General features: G+C 45.2%; 1 protein-coding gene across 1 annotated transcript in view; it reads right to left on the bottom strand.

Moving 5' to 3' along the window:
- Positions 1 to 23,485, bottom strand: part of ARHGAP20 (Rho GTPase activating protein 20) — a 116,567-nt gene that overhangs the window by 24,822 nt on the left and 68,260 nt on the right. The window contains exons 7-9 of the mRNA XM_075592319.1: positions 16,702 to 16,779; positions 12,753 to 12,819; positions 8,953 to 9,141 (exon numbers count right to left, since the gene is read on the bottom strand). Of these exons, the coding sequence (XP_075448434.1) occupies positions 8,953 to 9,141; positions 12,753 to 12,819; positions 16,702 to 16,779 (334 nt within the window). The remainder of the gene's footprint in view (positions 1 to 8,952; positions 9,142 to 12,752; positions 12,820 to 16,701; positions 16,780 to 23,485) is intronic.

Raw genomic sequence — 23,485 nt, 5'->3', positions numbered from 1 at the left:
TTGTCTGGGCAATTAACTAGCACACTGCTGGATTTAGAGAGTTTTTCTCAACAGTGATAAGTCCCTGTTACACCATCACAAACATCAGAGGGGATAAGGGACACCCTGACATGTCCCCCTATGCAGATAAATGTAATCTGACAGCATCCCATTGATCTTAATCCTTACCCTTAACGAAGGATATAGCATACTTAGCCAACTTTGATATGTTGCCCGTGTTCAATTCTGAGAATAAAAGTCTTAGGGTTGTTCCACCCTGTAGAAGGCCTAATCTGCATCAATTGGCAAAAGGGTGATGTCTTGTCCCATATATAAATGTATTAAATTAAGAATCCTTTGAAAATGTGATTTTAGATGATGCCCATTTTGATCTGAACTCATTATTTTCTATTTCTATTCAGTATAGGATCTAAACAAGAAGCCAACATTTCAGAGAAAATGTTTGCATCACTATTAATTAATGATATTGGCCAATATGACTGAGGAAGTACAGAGTCCTTATTTTTTTTTTAATAGAAAACTGAAATGATAGATTCCAACCAAGATTCGGGCAATACTGTCATTGTATTCATCCTCCATGCCAAGATATTATGAAATCTACAATTTTTTTTATATAGAACTCAGCTGGTATTCCACCTGGCCTGGCGCTTTACCCTGGCTGAAGTTGATCTATTGCCGTATTAACGTCAAATTCTCTCATTTCAGTATCCAAAACCTGTTTATCATATTAACTAATTATTCGAACCTTTGCTTCTTTAATTAGTTGCTCCAAAAAAAAAGTTCAGTCTTGGCCTCTGAGGTCTATAATATATTATAAAAATGAGCAAAGATTTAGTTCATTTCTTCTCCATCTGAGCTTTAATTTATCTCGTATAGCCGTAATATTATTCCTCTCCGGTTGGCATTACGCTGCCTTACCCAGCATTCTATCTGTCCTCTCTCCCAGCGAAGAATAATTTGCTCTACTAAACGCTATCTCCATATCTGCCTAGGTCATTGATAGCTTATTATATTTAGATTTGAATGCTACTATCCATAGTTCAAGCTGTTCATGATTACTAGCATTATTGTGTTTTGTTTTTTTTTAATTTGTCTACTATTCGATTTTTTTTTAAACTAGAATGTTTCTCTTGTTTTTTTATTGTCTCCCCTTCAATTCCTACAATGCGTAAGGGGTTAAAACGTAAGACGGTCTGCAGAAAGTATAGAGAACATGATAGAGTAGTTAGTCAGAGAAGATACCTTGTTGAATTCCAGCTCTTTCACTTCTCCTTTTTTTTTTTTTTTGCTAATCATGGATACGGATAAAAACTCAAAAGCTTGGAGATCATAGGACTACAATTTGGGATCAGCTAAAAACAGCTCCATCAAAATAATACTGGATATATGGATTGAATTGTATCCCAATTGCCCAGCACTTCAAAGTAAGTAGAAAAAAAATACTAAGTTATTTTATCTTATTTTACCATCTGGCATCCAAAGGGTTAAGAGATCCAGTAGTTTGACAAATAGACATAAAATGCGAAAGGATTCACATTGTACATCATTGTCTAAAAATGATTGCACTCCTTCCATATGTAATTGACCAAGAATTCTGTTTTGGGCGTGGTATTTCTAGAACAACGGAGATTAGAAATATAACTATTGCAGCCTGTTTCTTTCAACTTTTATAATTCTATATATTTCACTCTTGGATTTGCACAATCCCCTTTGGGACTGGGTGGGTAACCTTTGCTAAAGATGTTAACTTATAAAAATATTTCTGTGTGTAACCCTTCAGCATCTCTTTGTGACTTTTCTACAATGGGTTGCAGACCCAGCGACATGTAATTAGACATGTATGGAGTCTTCAAGGTGCAAAAATATAATAGCAACATGAGATGTATTAATCCTGGCAAACATCTTGCTTTAGTAAATTATCTAAAACATGAGACAAGAGACAGAAACAATATTGATTTGCCATTACATTTAATAGAATCTTTGTTTTTAAGACTTGTGCTTATTGCACTTGCAGTTCTTCACTTTTATTCTTGTTGCCCTGCTACACATTCATTGTGGTTGTCGTACATATATGTGTTCACACTTGTACAGCATCAGCAATTTTTGTTAACATCTTGTTTAAACACATGTTTAGAGTAAATATGAGTGCCAGTGTTTACAGTATTTGCAAAACATACTGTAATTCCACCTGTCTCACGCCATTCACATGCCAAGCTTTGAGAAATGACCTGTCTTAAAGTTCAAGTCATCTGTGAAACGTTAAAACTTAGATTATAGTGATTTTTTTTTAAATACAACTCTTAGTGACATTTTTAATCAGTTATAAAACATCCTTTGATTTCTACAGCAGGTCTTTAGCCCACCTCCCAAGCAGTGCAAGATCTTGGCAACACTTTCCTGTTTGTGATCATTTGTTGCCAATGTTTCCAGCAGTTTAAGTTGTAAACTGTAAAAATAGATAATGTTACCGTAGTAATATAAGGATACATTGTAGTTGCTGAGTTACAATGACTGAAGGATTGATTTAAACTGAAAAGCAGCCATTATGTTTGGCAGGCGATCAGGGTTTTTACAGATTTATAACAGAAGCACCAAACAATTGTCAGTTTAGGTCAAAATGTAGAATTACATATTGTCGCATGCTTTACATGACGGACACTGGTACCTCCTTCATCACAAGGGCTCGTTGGTCTTAAGGGTATATTTAAGATGCTAATGTCTTTACAAAGTATATTTAAATATCTCGCAGGGTACCTGGGGTATGTTTGTTTTTAAGCACAGGCATCTCTCCCCAATTTATTTGCTGACTCAGGAACTAAACATGTTTCGCTGATGCAAACCTGTTGAGTTCCTGGTCTGCAGGGAGACCGGATGGACGTGTCTATGTTCCCCGGACGACCGAAAACGGAAGTGCTGATCGCGGTCCCGTGAGACGCCGAAAGGCAGTGGAGGCGGTGAGATCGCGGCGAGGTTGTCACTTTGGAGATTTTCTCTGCAATGTTTTAAAAGGTTTTTTCTATGTGAGTGCACATATTTTACATTTGTCCAGATAAAATTTGTTTATATCTATCTGCACTATTGCGTTTTTCTCCTCTTTCCCCTTAGATCGATTGCAGTTTACAGATTGACCCACAGTTTGCCACAGTGTGGGATATGCTTATTTAATCCAACTACATGTGAGTAAACACCAGATTAATTCACAGACCACATACCTACAGTAGTGTGATGATTTTGCGCTATTGTTTTTTCTTGTTTTCTTCTCTCCCACATATTAGACTACATCCACTGCTCCCCTAAAACCTTGAGACTACATGTGTTTTAGACCAAGGAGACGGCTCTTTTTTGGGTTTGAGTCAGGGATTTTCTTTTTGTCCCTTTTTGTCTATTCACAGTGCCTCATCACACTTTCATTGTCACTGTATATACTTATTCACGGTCTGTTAGTGTGCTGTTGCACTCTTATTTGCACGTGTTATATATATATACTATATTATCACAGTCATTCATTTATATCACTATACAGTATATTGAAATCACTTTAGTACTGTCACTTTAATATATTTATTATTTAAGCACTGGGAAGCGCCAACTGAGACACTTTTTAGATCATCGGGAGTGGCAAAGCAGGGTCTTCTTCAACCACCTAACAGTCATCTGGTGGGGTGGTGACCCTGTTCTCAGAATCCTTTCAGCCAGAGCTACTGCTTGCCAAAGCTGTTGTTCCAGGCTGTCTATTCCATGTCAGAATCCGGCACGAGGATTGCACGTTCAATTTCTTGAACGTATATACTCCTGCCACAGGACCCTTGAGAATGCAGTTCTTCACCAGATTGTCTGAATACCTGGAGACAGTTGACGTGGACGAAAGCATGGCGCTCTGGGATTATTTCAACTGCACCCTCGAGGTTCTGGACCGGAACGGTACAGGGTCACACCTATAATCTGCGTCGACCCTGCAGGAGATTATTGCCCGCAACTTCCATGGTAGACGTCTGGCGAGAACAACATCCTCGTCTACCTATTGGCCCTTCAACAATACGTTGTTGGAGGACAAGCTGATCGCAACATCGGTCTGGGAGTTTTGGACATCCTGGAGAGGTTGCAGGGTGGACTTTGCCATGTTAGAGCAGTGATTGGACGTGGGAAAGGTTCGCCTTGCGTGTCAGGAATGCAGCAAACGATGCTGGGATCAACGCTTTTAGGGGGGAAGAGCTCGACCTCGAAAAGCAGCTATCTGCGTCAGGGGACCAATACCTGCAGAGTCCATATGTAGACAGGAATTGCGCTTGCCGAGACTTCAAAGATCAGCGAGCTCGTGGGTGTACGTGCGTTTCTGCGCTCAGTCCCTTTGGCAGATGGGTCGTGGTCATGCCTCTTCTATGTGTTGGAGAGAAGGATGGGAAACCATAAACATGTCACCTGCTTATTAGCAGAGGAACGTTCCCCTCTGATGGACCCGGAGCGCATCCGGGACAGAGCCCAGAGATTCTATGTAGACCTTTTCTCTCCGGAGTCCATCCAGCCGAATACATGCAGGGTCTTATGGGAGGAGGTTCCCACGGTCAGCGAGGGTGGAAGGGAGCGGCTTGAGTTACCATTGGATCTGGCCAAGTTGTCGGATGCCCTCCGTCTCATATCCCGCAGAAAAGCGCTGGGGTTAGATGGCCTGACTGTGGAGCTCTTCCAGTTTTTCTGGGAGATGGTGGGACCTGATTTGACTGAGGTCCTGGCAGAAGCCCTCGAGACCGATGAGATTCCCCTTTCGTGTCAGCGGGCAGTATTGTTTCTGCTGCCGAAGGGGGGTCTCAGCCAAATCTGTAACTGGTGACTGGTGTTGCTGCTCAGCATGGACGACAAGATCGTAGCCAAAGCACTCTCGCTGAGGCTCAAGTCTGTGCTGGCAGAGGTGATTTACCCCGACCAGTCCTATCCTGTCCCGGACTGGACCATTCATGATAATATCTTTCTGGTCTGGGACCTGCTGCACTATTCGCAGAGGACTGGTCTAACACTCGTTTTCCTGTCCTTAGATCAGGAGAAGGCGTTTGACAGGGTTGATCACCTCAAACAGACCATGCAGGCATTTGGCTTTGGCCCACATTTTGTGGGCCTTCTCCAGACGCTGTATGCCTCTGCAGAGTATCTGGTGAAGATTAATTGGTCCCTTACAGCACCTTTTGCTGTTTGGTCAGGGAGTACATCAAGGATACCCCCTATCAGTATGCACTGGCCATAGAGCCCTTCTTCTGTCTAATGAGGAAGAGGTTCACTGGGCTGGTATTGAGGAAAAGGCCAGAGCTATTGCTTGCCAAAGCTGTGGGAGCCTGACATGCAGGTAGTCCTGTCAGCCTATTCTGATGACGTTCTCCTCGTGGACCAGGATCTAGTTGATCTGAAGCAGACGCAGGCGTGCCAAAAGATGCCTCTTAAGCTCTGATCAATTGTCCAAGTGTTCTGGCCTTTTGGTAGGTCCCTTACAGGTAGACTCCTTGCCCCCCACATTTCGGAATATCTCGTGGGGAAGCGATACTCTCAAGTATCTGGGAGTCTACCTGTCCACTCCAGAGAACTCGGCCCCAGAAAACTTCAGTGATCTTGAAGAACGAGTCATCACTCATCTGGGGTCGTGGGTGTATCTATTAAATGCTTTCCATCAAGGTGACTCTAGTGATCAAGCAGCTGGTGGTCAGCCATCTGTGGCATTGGCTGATAGCCATGGGTCCGACCCTTGAATTTGTCAGCAAGATCCAGAGGAAGTTGCTGGACTTTTTCTGAACAGGGAAGCATTAGGTCTCTGCGGGTGTTGCGTGCCACTCTTTGGGAGAGGGTGGACAGGGCGTAGTGTGTTTCCGCTCTGAGGTACACACTTTCCACCTCCAATACCTGCAGAGATGCCTATTCGCAGATCCGTCTCTGCTGTGGTGCCAGCTGGCAACCAGTTTTTATCGCCAGCCGCGCGATATGCCATATGATCAGCAACTGTTCATAATCAAGCCCTAGGGGTTAGGTAGAGACCTTTCAGTGCTGCCGGCATACTATCAGGACCTACTAAGGGCCTGGAGCCTGGTCTACATGACCAGGAAAGGTGGTGGTGGGGGTTGATTTCCTTGCCAAGCCCCTGTTGTTTAGTCCTGCAGTGGGGGCTTGGATGTTGGCATCACCTTGGTAGAGGCAGAGATGCTTGTGCACCATATGGATCTGTCGATTGCTTGCGTCCCTAACCATCTGATCCAGTCTATAGATGCTATTTCCCCCGACTCATGCACCTTCATCAAGGGAGTATTGCAGACCAGAGAGCCCTGCCCACTTTTCATCCCCGGCTCTCCGGATCTTTGCGTGGGGCCAAAGCCACGGCAACCCCCTCAGGCTCCTCAGCAGGTTCGAGGACATGTCCCCGGCAGGTTTCTGTGACTTCCCGAGGAAAGGGCTGTACTCTCTCATGCTCCATATTGTGCACTACCTTGTTCTCATCGTCCACCCCAATACCATCTGGAGGCAGGTACTACCAACAAGTGAGGGCAAGAGGCCTTGGTAGGGGAAACTCTATTCCATATCCAGGCAAAATACACATATGCTAAGGAATAAGGGGGGGGGGTGCTCTGCTTGGTATCCTCCCTCATTCGCATTAATCCTCCTATTTTAGTACACTTTATTTTAAGTTACTGTTGCACTAAAATCCGGTTTATCTTATATTTTTGTTATTTATTTATAAAATATTTTACCAGGAAGTAACACATTGAGAGTTACCTCTCGTTTTCAAGTATGTCCTGGGCACAGAGTTAAGACAAATAATACATGGTTACAAATACAGTTACATAAATGAACAGGGTATACATTATATACAAGACATAGCATACACAGTTAAAGAAAATATATTTATATGTTAGTCTAGTATGTCTTAGTTGCACTGTATCCTTCGGAGCAGTGAGTTACCTGTTCATGTGATTGGTCTGCTTTGCCGACCAATCAGCACTACCAGATTAAAAAGTTCTCCTCTCTCTCTCACAATTTGTATCTCGCCGGCTTTGAGGTAGCGATTTAGCCTTTTGCACTTTTTGGAGCGAGTTCGCAAAAAAATGCGATTTGCACTGCCAGAATAAAAACGTTTCTAAAAGAGCCTTTTTCGCACAGTTTGGACATGTGAAAAGGCCCTACAAAATAGCAACACACACAAATTTGTTTCGAAAGTGTACTTTAGAAGCAATTTGTGACAATTCGGAGCTAGCAGAATAGGCCACTTAGGCTGAGATCCACAAAGCTCTGTTAAGTCAGTCAGGACCAGATACACGAAGGTCCGTTAAATCAGGGCAAATAACGTAAGGGTAACTAAATAAAATAACTACATTAGTAACGGTGTTATTTCCCCTAAGTTTAACGCATATACACAAAGGTAATTACAGTATATGCAAATGGACATTATTTAACTCATTAGCATAGGCTTATCACCAGGTTAATAAGCACTGCCTTGAATTGGCTATAAATAATACCTGTCTTCTCTAAAGGTGGCATTATTCCCACCTAGACCCTGAAATATGGGGTTGAGAACCAGAGAGGACAAAAGGAAACACACCTGAGATACTTGGGTTATGCTAATTTAATTAATTTGATTATACGTTGTATAACTAAATTAGCATATATCCCAGGTTCCTTTATGTTCTGTAAGGGATCGGGGGACACGCGCCTCTCAGCAGGTCCCCGTCACCCAGGCTCCCAGTGCAGCCGCTCGTCCCAGACCCCCTCCCCGTCGGCTCCTTACCTCCTCTGGTCGGACGCCATGCCACTCCTCTGCAGCGCAGGCCGCATCCTCCCACACGCGGTCGGGGCGCGCGCACGGGAACCTTACAGGGCGCGCGCACCCGATCCTCTTTGTCGTCCTCCCGCACCGCTGGCTCCGCCTCCCATCAGCTACAGGCTGTCTCCACCACTCACCTGGCTGACTCCCATTCTGGGCACCTGAACCTATCCCTGGGCTCGTCCTGACAGGCCTCCGCTCCACCTCTTCCTCTCATTGGTCCTCCTGCATATATAACCCCAGTCTGCCCTCTCCATCCTCGCTCTGCATAGTTCTTCTGTGGCTTCGCTTGTTCGGTCGTCTATGCCTGGCTCTCTTCTGTATTACAGCTCTAGTTCCTGTCCCTGCCCCCGTTGGATACCCTTGGACTTGATCTTGGCTCTCGTTGACTTCGTGTACCTCGCTACTCCCTGTACTCGGCTTTGGACCTTACTACGCTGCTCTCTCCTGCCCCTGACCTACGGCTCTCGGATCTCTACCCACGGACTTCTGGCACCCTGGACACAGCAACTTTCAAGTTAACCCTTTCTCACCAGGCCCTGCAACGCATCATACCACACTCCGGGCACGCCCTCACTGCTGTGGGTGCGTGTTATACCCTTACCCACCTCAGTATTGGGGACTGGCCAGGTCTGCTGGCATTCAGGTGTTACACGTTCACAGGTATCTCTCCATGTGTTGTTTTAAAGGTGTGTTTGGAGAGGTACAGTATATAAGTCACCATATAATAAAATAGTGTGCAGTGATTTAATCTAATTCAATATACCGTAGCCTGCCAAATTTTACTGTAGTTGCAGCAGTGAAATCTTACATGGAACCCCATTAATTGAATTATAACCAGAAATGTTCCCACTGCAAGATCACAACAAAAAGGATCCATATTTACATCAACACCCTTATTCCAAATAGCAAACACATTTACTGCCCTGTGTTTTTAAAATTCCCTGTTGTAGTAATTGGAAGCTGCTTTGCAGTAATACCGTTTCCTGAAAATGTTACTCTCCTCAATATGTGTAAACATGCCATAAATTCTAGGAAAATACCTCAGGCAGCTGGAATGTATGCCTCTACCCTTTCATTATGTCAGTTGTCTGTAATAACATACTTGTTAGGTTGAACATTTCAGGCTGAATGAACCCTCTGTAAAGGAGAAGACTTACCAGTTAGCTGATGGCACAGGGCCAAACGGCTGGGCTTCAGGATGAACTGACACTGCATCTCTCTGGGCAACTGCTCCATTAAGAAGGGCCCTTCAAGGTTTAGGGGATACACAGAGTCCTTTATGCCTTGTATTTGAGGTACTGCATCACGAATGTGGTTCATTTTAATTCCAAAGGGGTGTTCGTGTCCTGTTTAGAGATACATGAAAATATGCTATTGTGATATACAAACTGCTGACTTAAACCATAACTTTCCCTGATGAAGCGCTAGTTTAAGCATCAAACATGTTAGGATGACCCTCGTGGGTCCATGGTCTCATTGGCCTGCAATGTATCTTGAAATCCAATATACCTTCTTTTTTTTTTTTTTTTTTACTGAAGTGGTTTTGTGTTGACTGTTTCTTAACCACTGGTTTTACCTCTCTTGGTATGCATTTCCTGCCTGAGGATTCGATTCAGGACACATCCTCCTAAAACGAGGAGGAACCGGCACTCCAGAGGTCTTCATGCAAAATAAAAAAAAGACATTTTAATTCACACTTTCGGTCAAACACACTGACCTCTTGACAAAGGTCAGTATGTTTAACCGAAATGTCGATCTGTGTGAATTAAAATGTCTCTTTTTTTTTTTTTTGGTATGAAGACCTCTGGAGTGCCGGCTCCTTCTTGTTTTAGGAGGATGTGTCCTGTATTATAGGTCTCCCCAACGGGGGATGATCGCTGTGCACCTGAGGCAGTTACCTAAATCCAGTGCATGTACCTAATTCTTTCTTCTGAAGATTCGGCAGCACACTACCAGCATTAGACTGTGGGATGCTTGTGGAAGTGCCTCCAGGAAGAAGTGAACATATCAACATGATGTCCATTCTTTCTCTGACCTAAAACATTGTCTCTTCTTTGCAGCAATAGAACATACTACAATTGTACTAATAGAAGTGGATAGGGGATAATTGTATTAAGAGTAGTTTAGAGGTCAATGTTTGATGGGATTAGGGAGTGCAGAGTGACACTACTTTTTTAAGCCTCTCTCCTTTTGATTGTAGAACAATAATGTCATTAAACTTTCTAAAATAAGATCAAAAAGAGCTTCTCCATGTTGTTTAACAGGTTTCAAAGTTTTTTAAAATAGGGAACATGGGAGTGGATTCACAAAGCGCTGACAAGGGGTATTAGAGGTCAATCCGGTGGTAACTGCCATTGACTGGTAATGAATGAGGCACTGAGCTCGAAAACCCTTTATAGGAGCTTAGTGAATCTCCCCCTTTCAACACTTGGTTTGGTCTTTCTTGTTCCTGAGAAAGTAAGGGCCCACATACTGTACAGAGGCTCCTCTCTTGGATAAAGAGTAGGAGAAGATGGTGGGGCAGGCTCGAAGGATGATTTTACAGTCACATGGTAACAAACCCACTTTCTGGTTCTCCTCATAACTCTCCCACTGCTCCTTTTCTGTCTCTCTTGCTAAGATGTCTTCACCCCCTCGTTAATCTGTTTGTTGCTGTACTTCAGGGCTCTTCTGTTCTCTTCTCTCTCCTTTTTATCCCTATATATACACTATCACCTGTTGACCTCATTGACTCCTTTGGCTTGTGGTTCCACTGCTACGCAGATAATACTTAGATATATCTATCCACCCCTCACCTCGCACCTGCAATCCAATCCCAAGTCTCTAATTGCCTGATGGATGGCGCTGTGCTACGGTAAACTATATATGTGTAAAACTGAGCTCACCATGCAGTATGTCCTCCTCCATCATACTGTAGTAAACAGATCCACCATCTATCACTAACGCACGTTGCCATTTGACTCCACCCTCTCCTTTTCCATTCACATTCATACTCTGTTGCTTCATTCTCCATAACAGTGCTAAGATCTGCCCTTTCTCAGACGTTCTAATATTAAAACTCTAGTGCACTCCTTATTCTCTCCCACTTTGTCAATTGCAGCCTACTTCTAACAGGTCTCCCAGCTTCACAAATGCCTCCCTTGCAATCAATTCAAAATGCTGCAGCTAGAATCATTGACTTTCTCCAAGAACAATGTCTGCTCACCGACTCCTTTAATCCCTTTTTTGGCTTCCCACAAATTCTATACCATTTACAAAGTTCTCCTCATCTTCAAGGCTCTACACTCTTCTGCTCTGCCCCATATCTCAACTTTGCCATTACTTGTCTCCTGGGCTCTGCTCATAAATGTCTTTCTTCCACACCTTCCGCCTCTACTTGACTCTCTCGACTAAATCCGTGTCCCTTGCTGCCGTCAAGCAGTGGAACCCCTTACACTGCATTCAAATAAAATATGCAAACACACCTTCTAAATGAAGCATTTCAATAGCCTGACCACAGCACCCTACCCCAACAATCGCACTTACCAGCCACGGCGGTCAGCCACTGCCACCCACCACACTTATTCCGCCCTATACTGTCCCTGTAAGTTTCCCGTCATACCACTTCTGTTGGGCCGGGCTTCTCTTTCCTATCAAGTGATTTATATTTGTTGCACTTATTGTATTATAAATTCTCTGTGTGCTATTGTTTAGATTTTGTAAGGCGTTATATGCATAGTTGGCGCAATAAAGATAAAGGTGTACACACATACAGTATATATACATTTTTAGGAAGAGAAGGCTTAAGCCTTCCCATTGAGGGTCTCAAGAACCTATTTAACTTGATATAAAACAGGAGCAAAGCCAGTGCAAAAAACTGTAACAGGTTAATAAAAGAAAACAAAAATCACATTGAATTGGACTTTTTATTTAATACACCTAGTGATGTCTTTTGCACCACTTAAATAGATGCCTTAATATTAATAAAGATTTGAATACTATTTAACACAATACAAGTTAATCCTATAAAGAAAACCTACAGACATAATTCTATGTGTGAGAAAAGCTGGTAAATGATATACTATCCTATATAAACTCAATGTTATTGACTTGTTGAATGTTTTTACTATACTTTTTTCCTTCTAGCATGTTGTTTGGGCACATTTTGTGCTTTTTATTTGGATTGTACATAACATATATATATATATATATATATATTATTTTTTTTAAATGTATCCAATTATGTTGTAATTTCTCTCCCCTCCTTCACTTTTCTTCTCTCTAAACATAACATATTTTTTAAGTTGTTTAGTTTGGAAACAAGACATTTTTCAAAAGCGCTCAACCTTTGCTAAACTCGATGAGATACTCATCCTATTTTTATAGTAATATTTACACTGACTAGTGTGAGCCTCATACTTTTAGGTGTTCCCGTGTAAATGAATTGTTTATGATTTCAATTACATTTGTCTATTTTATTCCACGCACATGATTTATTTTCTCAGGGAAATATTTAAATATGTATGTGTTATATTTAGCTTAGTATAAACTGCTTTTGCCTACAGTGCACTGGAAAGTTTACACATTTTCTTAGGAGCTTCACATGTGCCAAACATATTCGTCTTTCTGTTGTTTCATTTGTTTATCATTTTTAATGATTTTTGTAATCCTACCACATTGCGTTTTACAACATTTGGTGGCATTAATTAAAAAAATTGGTGTTAAGTGAATGGGCCTAAATTCCCTAAATTAGGGCGAAATGTTTTATGTTGAGGTTTATTTGCAAATTACATGGAGAGCCTCTGTAACAATTTCCTTTGGCATAAAAACATAGAATACAATGAGATGTGTCTGCAGTTTGATCAGATACAGAAACACAGCACAACAGACAGACCTAGTATTTATACACTCCTTTCAGGGCTTGTGCTATTGATTTTGTGATAGTAGCTATTTTAAGGTTGACATTTGTGAAACTTACCAATAAGAGGATAAGGTGCGTCATCTTTGCCCGAATTGACCCACAACTGATAATCTGTATCTGATCCCTGAAGAACAAACGGCATAAAAAGAGGCGAAGAATGTAAGATGCAGTCGCAGAAGTGCTTGGCGTACAATGGGGCTTATGCAGAAAATGGATTCTGTATCATAATAAATAATTCAGCACAGCAATGTTATCATTAGGTGATGTCATCTTCTGGAGAAAAATCTCCCCCGGGTTATTAAAGCAAACAATCTAGTGTAATTTCCATGATGAGTATTTATTATTTCTATCACTATTTCACAAACTGATCTCGGTTTCATATTACACAATGTTTGTAGGATAACATGAGGGAGTCAAACTGAACCCAAAATAAAAAATATATGTAGCAGGGTTCCCCCTGGGTCTTCCTTCTTACCTCCGCTGTGGTGGTTGGCGCGTGGGACCGCCGAAGTCAGCGGCAAACCCGGTGGCTAGCCAGAGAGAGGCGGGAGCGCTCTGGAGGCTCCGCGGCACATCTGATTAGCGGCGGCCGCCATTTTGATTAGGTCTGCACATGTGCAGTGCTGTATCACATGCGCTTGACCAGCAGCAGTGCTGCGGACATCACGCAAAGCTTTGCGCAGGGTATGCGCGCGAATGGCAGCCAATCAGAGGAGGCTCTTAGCAGGGACTAAAAGTCCCATGAGCCTTAGGAAGGCACCATGTGATTCACAACAGCCTATAGGGCTAGGACAAGTTCCACAGGGGAACTATAGTTCCCAGCAGACCATGGGGCTGCAAGATCACCTGGCTACGCTTAGCCAATAGGGTGTCAGGATTCTCCTGAGGGGAACATTGATACATTTTGCGCGTCTGCACCACGAGTCAGTCGGAGCTGGGACAAGGGCAGGGTCGAAGGTAAATGCAGGTGTCTGTGGCATCTGCACTAAGCCAGATAACCCCTGTTAGGCCCCAGCTAGGCTCCGACTCCCCTCAGTGTGTGGTTGCTGCCATAGGGTAGGGACACGGCCCTGTAGTACCAGAGCAAGTGAGGGACACAGCCAGGATGCGTTGGTATCCTGGCCCTTGGTGGTCTGCAACTGGATCACCCTCTGCAGAGTGAGAGACATTCTAAAGGTGGATCACTCCACATGGGAGCCACCCATCGTAGAGGCAGAGGCGTTGCAGAGCACCTTTCTGGATCCGTGGATCCCAACAATCCCAGCATCTGCGCGCCCGAGTGTGGCATCACCCGGCAGGTACCTCACCGCAACACGTGCACCAACGTACACCTCAATTTTAGTGGGCAGCGCTGTCTCAAACACTTGGGTGGGTGTGGGACTCGGAAGACACGGTGTTGGGGGACACGGTGTGGGGTTACGGCCCTGCGAGGCCTAGTGTTACAGTTGTGGCACTATTGTGTTGATTATGATCATTATTACGCATATAGTAAACTTGTTGTAATTATACCGTTGTGTATTGTATTGGTCATTCTACACTATAGAATCCCGTACAGGTGGAGGCGCTACCGAGCACCGTTCCAGGATACACCCCAGGCTCCACCCCAGGCTCCCAGCAGCAGAGGCTCAGGTCTCCTGTGAGCCACCAGGTATTACACCACATACACACACAGTAGCCACACATCTCCCAGGGGGTGGGGGAAAGTGCGCTACATATATAAAACTGTAATTTTGATGGAATTATAATTGAACAGTTAATGATGAAATATGTGATATTTCTGATAAGCTCAAGGAGTTTTGCAGAGTTTATTCTGTGCTTTTGCTGACAATGTGATAATTCTGTGGAGCAAATTAAAGCCCAGAATAACTAAATATTGCAAAGCCTTAGAGCACCCAAAGTGTTAGGGTGTTACACCAACATCCACAAAGCTCCATTAAGTCACATAACGTGATGTTAACCTAACTTAAGGTCACATTAAGAATAAGAGGCTTATTCAGGTTGCTTCAATACAATTGCTACTATCTTGAATGGTTTGACATTTGTGTTATCACGGTATTGAGAACTGTACGCGGTATTCACACTGTTTTCAGTTACATTTTAATAACAGTGTACTGTAGCAGGGGGTCTCCAGGGACCCCCGGCTTCCCAAGTTACAGGCCCCGGTATTGGGTGCTGGTATCTCCTGTGCGTTTAAATGTCCCGCCACGTGACGCAGGAGAGTTAAACATTGCAGGGAGATATCGGCACCCCATACCAGGGCCTGTAACTTGGGAATCAGGGGATCCCCGGGCATGAAATCAATGCGGTTCAGCTCCGGAATCCCCCTGCTACAGTACACTGTTATTAAAATGTAAATAAAAACCGCTTTATTACCTGAGCGGCTATCCGCTAAGGCAATGAAGGGTTTAAACCTGAGTACCCGGTTTGTTGGGGGTACAGGGGGTGGGTGAAAAGGGTAGTTGCGCCAGGATGGGTGGTTAGGCCTGCCAGAAAAGTTGCAGGAGGCGTTAACCCCGTCACTACCATAGCAGTGGTGTTTGTTTTTCTTTAATTGCTATGTATTTTTGCTGCTTGTTTTTTTTTTATGTTGCCCATTGACTGCCATAGTGGCAAACAATGCCCATATTATATGAGCATGGTGTACCACTGTGCAAATCAATTGGTTTATTGGCATTGTTTTTAATGACATTTAATGTATATTATTCAGGGTTGTTTTTCGATTGGTATTGGAGGGTGGAGGTTGTTGCCCTGTGCAGGGTGGTTAGGTGTCCCGGGTGTGTAGCGGAGGATGGGGTTAACCCCTTAATTACTATAGCGGTTACTAACTGCTAAGGAGATTCAGGGGTTAGTGGACATTAGTTTGTTTTTTATTGTTATGTTGCTGTCCAGCAAGGACGGAGAGAACAGGCAGAAAGACGAGGATGGCCTTCATCCTGGAAGGGGATAAGTAGTACTTTAATTTACTTTTTTGCTGGCTGGACAATGTTTTATTTTTAATGGGAAAATGCGCTATTATCCAGATCTGGATAATAGTAATTCTGCCCGTTACTGTACATGTTGGGGGGGGGAGGTGTTGGGTTTTTTTTTCCAGCTACTGCTCGATGTGTTTGAGCAGTAGCGCTAGCGCTCGGGGAGATGCACTTCCCAAACGAGTTTGGCACGTCATCGGAGCTTTCTGAATATCAAACTTGTCAATTCGTACAGGAAGTGCTCAAAATCCTTGATGAGTTTGTTAAAGAAATCAATAGAATAGGCCCCTAATAGTATCTTCAAAACACAATAAAGTTATGTCATGTTTTCTCACCTAAAGAGCATTAACTGACGTTAGTGATAATGACATGCAAATGATGCGTTATCATAATATCACGTATCCACTAAACTCCTTTATGGTTATAGTAGTTAGGTCATACTTAAACTTGGCGTTACTTACAGTACATCCAGACTCGGAAATAGGGCTATCACCACAGTTAGGTATGAGTTAACTAAAATAGCATTATTTGCCAGCGGTATTTCCCTCTCTTCTCTTTCTCAACTTGAGCTAAAGACCTATTTCAGGGTTTAGTTCGGAGTAATTCGAACACGCATATAATGTCACAGTATTGAAAGATAACGCAATGGTATGTTACGATAACATGACTTTAAGCCTAAGCAAATACGATGTAGTTTGGGTGTTTTTGCATATAATTAGCTTTGAAGTTGCTATGTTAACTCACGGATCAGGGCCTTATTGCCTTATAGTGTGACAAAGTTTTGCACAGTTTAGTAAATCAGGGCATTTAGACATACACACCTATAGAAAACATAATAACAAATACATAGCTATAAAATACTGTAGAAACATAGTTACAGTATATCCGCCTGGGGCATTTACTGCACAAGCATACACCCCACACCTATTGTCATGCAGGACAATACAGCATTTATTGTAAATCAGCAGGCACAACTGGGAAAACACTAACAAAGGTAGCGCTAGTTATTCTTAAGGTGAACGCATTTTAACACTTACTTCAACTCCAAATTGTTGCAGGGCCATTTTGATAACATCACTCACTGTATCATCATTGGTCACAGACAGGGCTTTCGACTTTGGGAGAGAATTACAAAAAGCAATGCATAAGTTATTATTGCATTAAAATCCCATATAAAAACACACACTTAGAAAATGATTTCTAAACAAGTAATGCTTGCATCAAAGCCCTACAATAAGCAACTGTATTTGGCTGAAGTTTGGTTTGCATTTGCAGTCTTCTGTGTAAACAAATATTTTTCGTTTATTCTCTCATTTGAATTGACATCAGTTTGTTCCAAATACTTAAAGATGAATATTACTGTAGCTTATTTGAGTAGAACAAAGTTTACTGAAGTTCATTGCTATAGCATAAGATCAAAACACCACTAGAGCGTAAAGATTTGGAAAGCAAAGCACAGAGAAAAAAGGACAATTTCAGCATCGAATAAATCACTCAAGAAGATTACAAAGTACACATGCCATAAAAAATGCAGTATCTCCCCAGAGGACTGACATCTGATGCTCAGTACTAGCTCAGTGCATTTGAATTTGGCAAGGAAAAAATACATTTTTTTTTTGCCACATTTTTTCATGGTCTACAATAATTCTGTGGTCTTTCTAGGACAACTCCAGTCCTCAATGGCCACCAACAGGTCAGGTTTTCCACACAGGTGGCTCAGTCATCAACCTGACCTGTTGGTAGCCCTTGAGGACTGGAGTTGGCCACACCTGCTCTAGGAAATGCTGCAATACAGCAATCCCTCTAGCCAATTAGTCGAGGGATGGCCTTGACCAGGGGGCAAGCCCGCCCCTCACCTCACTGGGGTCTCTGGGTCGGCGTTCCAGCCGGGGGAAGGGGCTGGGGCTCGGAAGAAGCCTTAAAGCGCAGCCGGGAGCGGGAGCGTTCATTCTGCTCCCGGCTGTAGCGAATTTACTCGTTGTATAATTTCACGGGACTACTCGGCACATTACAGCAAGCGTTCCCCTTCACCTCCTCTTCCCCTTCTTCCCGGGCCTATGATACGCTTCTTCCCAGCGCGCGCACAGGCTGCACAGCAACGCAGTGCATTACCAACAAGTGGTCTCCATCCCCTCTTCCCCCATCCCTTTTCACTCACGTGGCGTGCTTCTTCCTCCATCGCTCGCGGCAGCATCTAGATGCATAGCGCGTGCGCAAGTGGCACAGGGCGGCTCGCAACGCGCGGTGGGCCACCCCAGTATGGCGATGCCTGCTCACCCCCCCCCCCTCCCCCTCCTCAATACTGGGCTCTCTGTCAGCTTCACAAGGCTATAAGGTTCCACTTTTGGGGTTGGTGGTTTAGGGCAGGGGTGAGCAAACTTTTTATGCCGAGCCCCCCTTTTCATCCATGAAATTTCTCGGGCCCCCCCTGCCTGATGTAATCAAAATCACATGACATCAGCGCACGTGAGCTGGTTCAGCCATTGAGGGCGAACCAGCTTTGTAACGCCCCCGCCACGCGTCTACAAAAAAAGTATTTATAACACAAATTACATAACATAAAAATAAATATTATGATATTTGTCTAATAGCGTCCCCATTTCTGCTGTATTATTAATCTCTCTCTTCCCGCCACATTAGAATCTCTCAGGACCTCTCTCCCCTCTTCCAGTCTAACACTCCTCTCCCAGTCTCTCCCTCTCCCTGTATTTCTCACTCCCCCTCCAGTCCCTCTCTATCCCTCCCCTCAGTGTCTCCCCCCACTCTCTTTCCCTCCCCCTGTGTGTGTCTCTCTCTCTTTCTCCCTCCCCCTAGTGTCTCTCTCCCTCCCCCCCATTGTCTCTCACTCTCCTTCCAGCCATTGCCTCTCCCTCCCCCCAGTGTCTCTCTTCCACTTTCCAACCAGCTATTTTGTCTCCCTCCACCCGGTGTCTCTCACACTCTCCCTCCAGCCATTGTGTGTCTCTCTCCCTCCTGCCAGTGTCTCCCTCCCTCCCACCAGTGTCTCTCTCATCCCCATCCCCATGTAGCTCTTTTACCCCCCCTCCCCATGTCACACTCACTCTCACCCCCCTCCCCATCTCACACTCTCACCCCCCTCATGTCACTCACACCCCTCCCCATGCCCCAGTCTCACACTCACTCCCCCATGCCCCAGTCTCACACTCACTCCCCCATGCCCCAGTCTCACACTCACTCCCCCATGCCCCAGTCTCACACTCAGTCCCCCATGCCCCAGTCTCACGCTCACTCCCCCATGTCCCAGTCTCACACTCACTCCCCCATGTCCCAGTCTCACACTCCCTCCCCATGTCCCAGTCTCACACTCCCTCCCCATGTCCCAGTCTCACTCTCCCACCCCCCCATGTCCCAGTCTCACTCTCCCACCCCCCCCCCCATGTCCCAGTCTCACTCTCCCACCCCCCCCCATGTCCCAGTCTCACTCTCCCACCCCCCCCCCATGTCCCAGTCTCACTCTCCCACCCCCCCCCCATGTCCCAGTCTCACTCTCCCACCCCCCCCCATGTCCCAGTCTCACTCTCCCCCCCCCCCCCCATGTCCCAGTCTCACTCTCCCACCCCCCCCCCCATGTCCCAGTCTCACTCTCCCACCCCCCCCATGTCCCAGTCTCACTCCCACCCCACCATGTCCCAGTCTCACTCCCCCATGTGCCAGTCTCACTCCCCCATGTTCCAGTGTCACTCACCCCCTCTCCCCATGTCACTCACGCTGATGCAGGAAGCAGGGAGATGCTGCGGTGTACTGTAGCACAGCGCAGCACCACCTAATGGCCAAAAGAAAAATTGCAGCTGCAGACGGCTTTTTTTCCTCTGCTCCTGGCAAAATCGCTGCTGCTTCCTGCGCCCCCCCTAAACAATCTTGCGCCCCCCCAGGGGGGCGCGCCCCCCAGTTTGCGCACCGCTGGTTTAGGGCACTAAGGTTTAATGTTGGGAGAGAAATATAGAGGTATGGGATCATAATTGAGTGTATAATTTACGAGTATAGGCCGTAAGTAGGGTTATAAAGTACAGGAGGTACGGTAATGGTGCTTATAATGTACTGATAAATACTGTATTGGGTTATATATGTATTGTAGTTGTGGCCATAATGTATTAGTGTGCACTTTAAGTGCTGTTATAATGTACTGTATGTACTGTAGTTGTGGTTATAATGTTTTAGTATGTACCGTAAGCGTGGTTATAATATACTGGTATGTACCGTAATTGTGGTTATAATGTACGGGTATGTACTGTAACGGTGGTTATGATGTACTAGTATGGATGAGAATTATGGTTAAAGGACACTGGTACATACTGTGATTGTGGTTATATGATACTGGTATACACCATAATGGTTGTTATAATGTACTGATATGCACGTGTAGTGTTGGTATGTACTGGCATGGGTATGTCGCTATGGTTAGGTGAACCGATAGAGTTTCATGTGTGCGTCAGATATAGCAAGGATGCTTGGGGCCATTTTATCCCCCTTCTCCCTTACCTCCAGGTACTACACATAGCCATGCACTCTACATTCACAATATAGACATGTGTAGAAGGGGTTGGAGCCCTCAACGTACTTATTTTGTAGAATATATTTGCCTTACGTGAACATGTAGACGGAATGCCACGGGGTAGGTTAGCAATGCACAGCCTGTCCAGCACATGGCTCAAGTAAATACCCCTCCTCCGTTGCCCCATTGTTTGTAAGTGTTGAATAAGGAAAGACTATGGCCACATGTAATTCTGTTACAAGTGGTGGAAAAGGGAGGAGCCATTGACCACATGTTAGGCCATAGACAAGTGGTGAAAATGGGAGGGACCAAGGGCCACATGGTATTCGGTTTACAAGTGTTGAAAATGGGAGGAGTCAATCGCCACATGTAATTCTGTAAAGTGACCTGTAAGGCAGGGTTCCCTTAACCGCCGGTAAGTCAACTGCTAAAAGGGGAATGCTGCGTATTCAGGTCAGGGGCCGTAACGTTATGAGGTTTATTAAATTACTGTAAAATAAAAAAATATTTTTTTTTCCCCCAAAGGTTATATGTTTATTGAAGTTTCTGTATATATTTATCAATGTAGGAAGGACAGAAAGCGAAAGGCATGATCTGGGTTTTCATTTCATGTTTATTTCAGTTTGGATTGGTGCTGTGTTCAAGTAACAATTCTGTTTCGTCTGGATCCGGGACGATCTCTGTCGCCGGCGCTATGCTCCCTACACCCACGACAAGTGAATAAACAGCACACATTATATTTTCTTCAAAAGTATAAATACACACGCAAAACCCACCACTCATATCGCCTTATCACATCGCACACTTGTAGTAATGTCTTTTGTAAACCACATCATACAACGACAGGCAGAGGCGCGGAAAAAGGAGGAAGGCGGGTTCCAGCAGCAGCTACTGGCGCTCATGCACGGAGCAGAGGATGGGCAAGGCCATACAAGCGGGCAAGGTCAAGCTGGCGGGGACGCGTGGCCCTCATCAAGTGATGAGCGCGCCCCCAGTCAGGAGTTGCGCCATGCGGCAAGGCAAGCAGGCTTAAGGGAAACGCCGCAATGGCAGGGTATAAGTCCGCAGGTGTTGCTAGGGGGCATGTCGACACGGCGGTTTTTGAGGCCTTCGGTCGCGGACGAACCAGTGGTTTGGGTGCCGATGCACCCTCATTCTGTAATTTCAGATGGTGGGGAGTTGGCGGCCGACTCAAGGACGAGTCGGCAGCACACGGCTGAGATGCGGTCACCATGGCCACCCAGCATTGGTGGTACGTCGTCGACAGCATGGGGATGCGCCAGATGCCGGGGGAGGCCTTCTAATAGAGGCCGTGTCGAGGAGTCAGCCAGGGTGGAACTCGATAGGTGGCCCGCAACACCGCCCGGGACAACCCGCACTCAGGCACAAAAGCGGTCGACAAAGGGTAAGCGGCCAGCAACACCATACATGGGCATAGATGGTGGGATTCCCCACCCCCCTCCCCAAAAGGCTGGCAGGGACATTTCCTCCTTGAGTGAGTATGAGCGAGTCAGCCTTGGGTACAGGATCACAGCTTATGGAAGCAGCATTGATGAGCATAAGGCAGGCTCTGTCCACATTATCGGCACATCTTAATGCAGGGCCGGGGACGATAGGAGGCACAAGCGATTATAATGGGGCGACAACGCCAACGTCTATAATATCGCCAGCGGCAGTCGTAGTGCCAGCAGTAAGCACGGCACTATTAGTGGTGCATCTTAACGCAGGCCCAGGGGCGATAGTAGGCACAAGCGATTATAATGGGGCGATAACCCCCAACACCTATAATATCACCGGCGGCAGATCTAGCGCATTGGGATCACATTTACTTAAAGAAGTTAAGGATAAGATTTGGGCAGGGGAATACGTGGAGATTTTACCTCTGCGTCCAGGCTATAGGGAAGCGTTGGCAAGGTCAACCAAAAATGGGGATTCGAAAAAAGGGGAAAGGAGGCTCTTTCCACGCAACTTTCGCAACTGGTCAAAGGCTTTTGTGATCCTGGCCGGCTTAATTTGGGAGAAGGAACGTGTCACACTCTTTAAGTACTACGACATGATTGAGGAAGCATACCACAAATACGGAGGCACGGGTTGGTGGACGTATGATGAGCGTTTCAGACAAACAATGGAAGCTCACGAGGGCGAGATAGCTTGGAACGTCAAGGACGTGGATCTTTATTTAGAGTTCATTTCTGGAGGAGGGGCAAACTCCTTTTGCGGGGGAAGCAGCGGAGGCAGGGGCGCATAGCGAAGTAGCATACCATGGGGGAACCATACACCGCGTAGCCACTCAGGCTTCTGTTGGGCGTTTGACAACTGCCGTTTCCAGCACGTTTGCTCCATTTGTTGTGGCTGCCACGCACTGTCAAAGTGTATTAAGAAGGGCGCACGCGGAGGTAGGGGTACAGGGTGGAAGATTGGCCACGAGAAGGTGACACCAATAACCATCAGCAATTTTGCACCATGGCTAGCAAGGTACCCAGATAGGGAGGCAGCCCAGCTACTTTTAGCTGGGTTTAAGTAGGGGTTCAGGATTCCGTTTGAGTATCAAGCGGGATCAGAGGGTGGATGGAATTTGAAATCGGTCAGGATGCACGGAAATGTAGCTAGGGAGAAAGTTTGGAAGGAAGTCACATTAGGGAGAATGGCAGGCCCCTTCGACTTCCCCCCCCCCCCCCTTGCCTAATCTTAGGATTTGCCCGTTGCCCGTTGGGGTTTGCCCGAAAAAAGAGGCAGGGGCCTATAGGTTAATCCAACACCTATCCTACCCAGAGTGGTCATCAGTGAATGACATCATCGATCGAGAATTGTGTTCGAGAATTGATCAGGCGGCAGCACTATTGGAAAGGATGGGTAAAGTGGCATTAATGTCGAAATCAGACATCAAATCGGCATTCAGGCTTCTGCTGATTCACCCATAGTGTTTCCACTTGCTAGGCTGCATGCTCGAGGGGCAATACTATGTCGATCTATGCTTACCTATGGGATGCGCACTTTCTTGTTTTTATTTCGAAACATTTAGCACCTTCCTGGAATGGGTAATGCGGAAAAAGGTGCAGGCAGCGTGGGCCATGCACCACTTGGACGACTTCCTTTATGTTGGCCCCGTGGGTTCGGATTTATGTGCATGGTGGTTGTTTGAATTTTCAGCCACGGTGTGCGAGTTTGGCGTTCCCTTGGCCGACGAAAAGACGGTGCGTCCGACAACCGTCCTTACTTTTCTGGGCATCGAGATTGACTCAGTGAGGATGGAATACAGGCTACCACCAGAAAAGCTAGTCGCCCTAGAAAAACTGCTCTGGGAATTA

This window comes from Ascaphus truei, chromosome 3 (assembly GCF_040206685.1).
Source record: "Ascaphus truei isolate aAscTru1 chromosome 3, aAscTru1.hap1, whole genome shotgun sequence".
NCBI lineage: Eukaryota > Metazoa > Chordata > Amphibia > Anura > Ascaphidae > Ascaphus > Ascaphus truei.
Note: the sequence above shows the minus strand (reverse complement) of the source record. Positions and strands in the feature narration are given on the sequence as shown.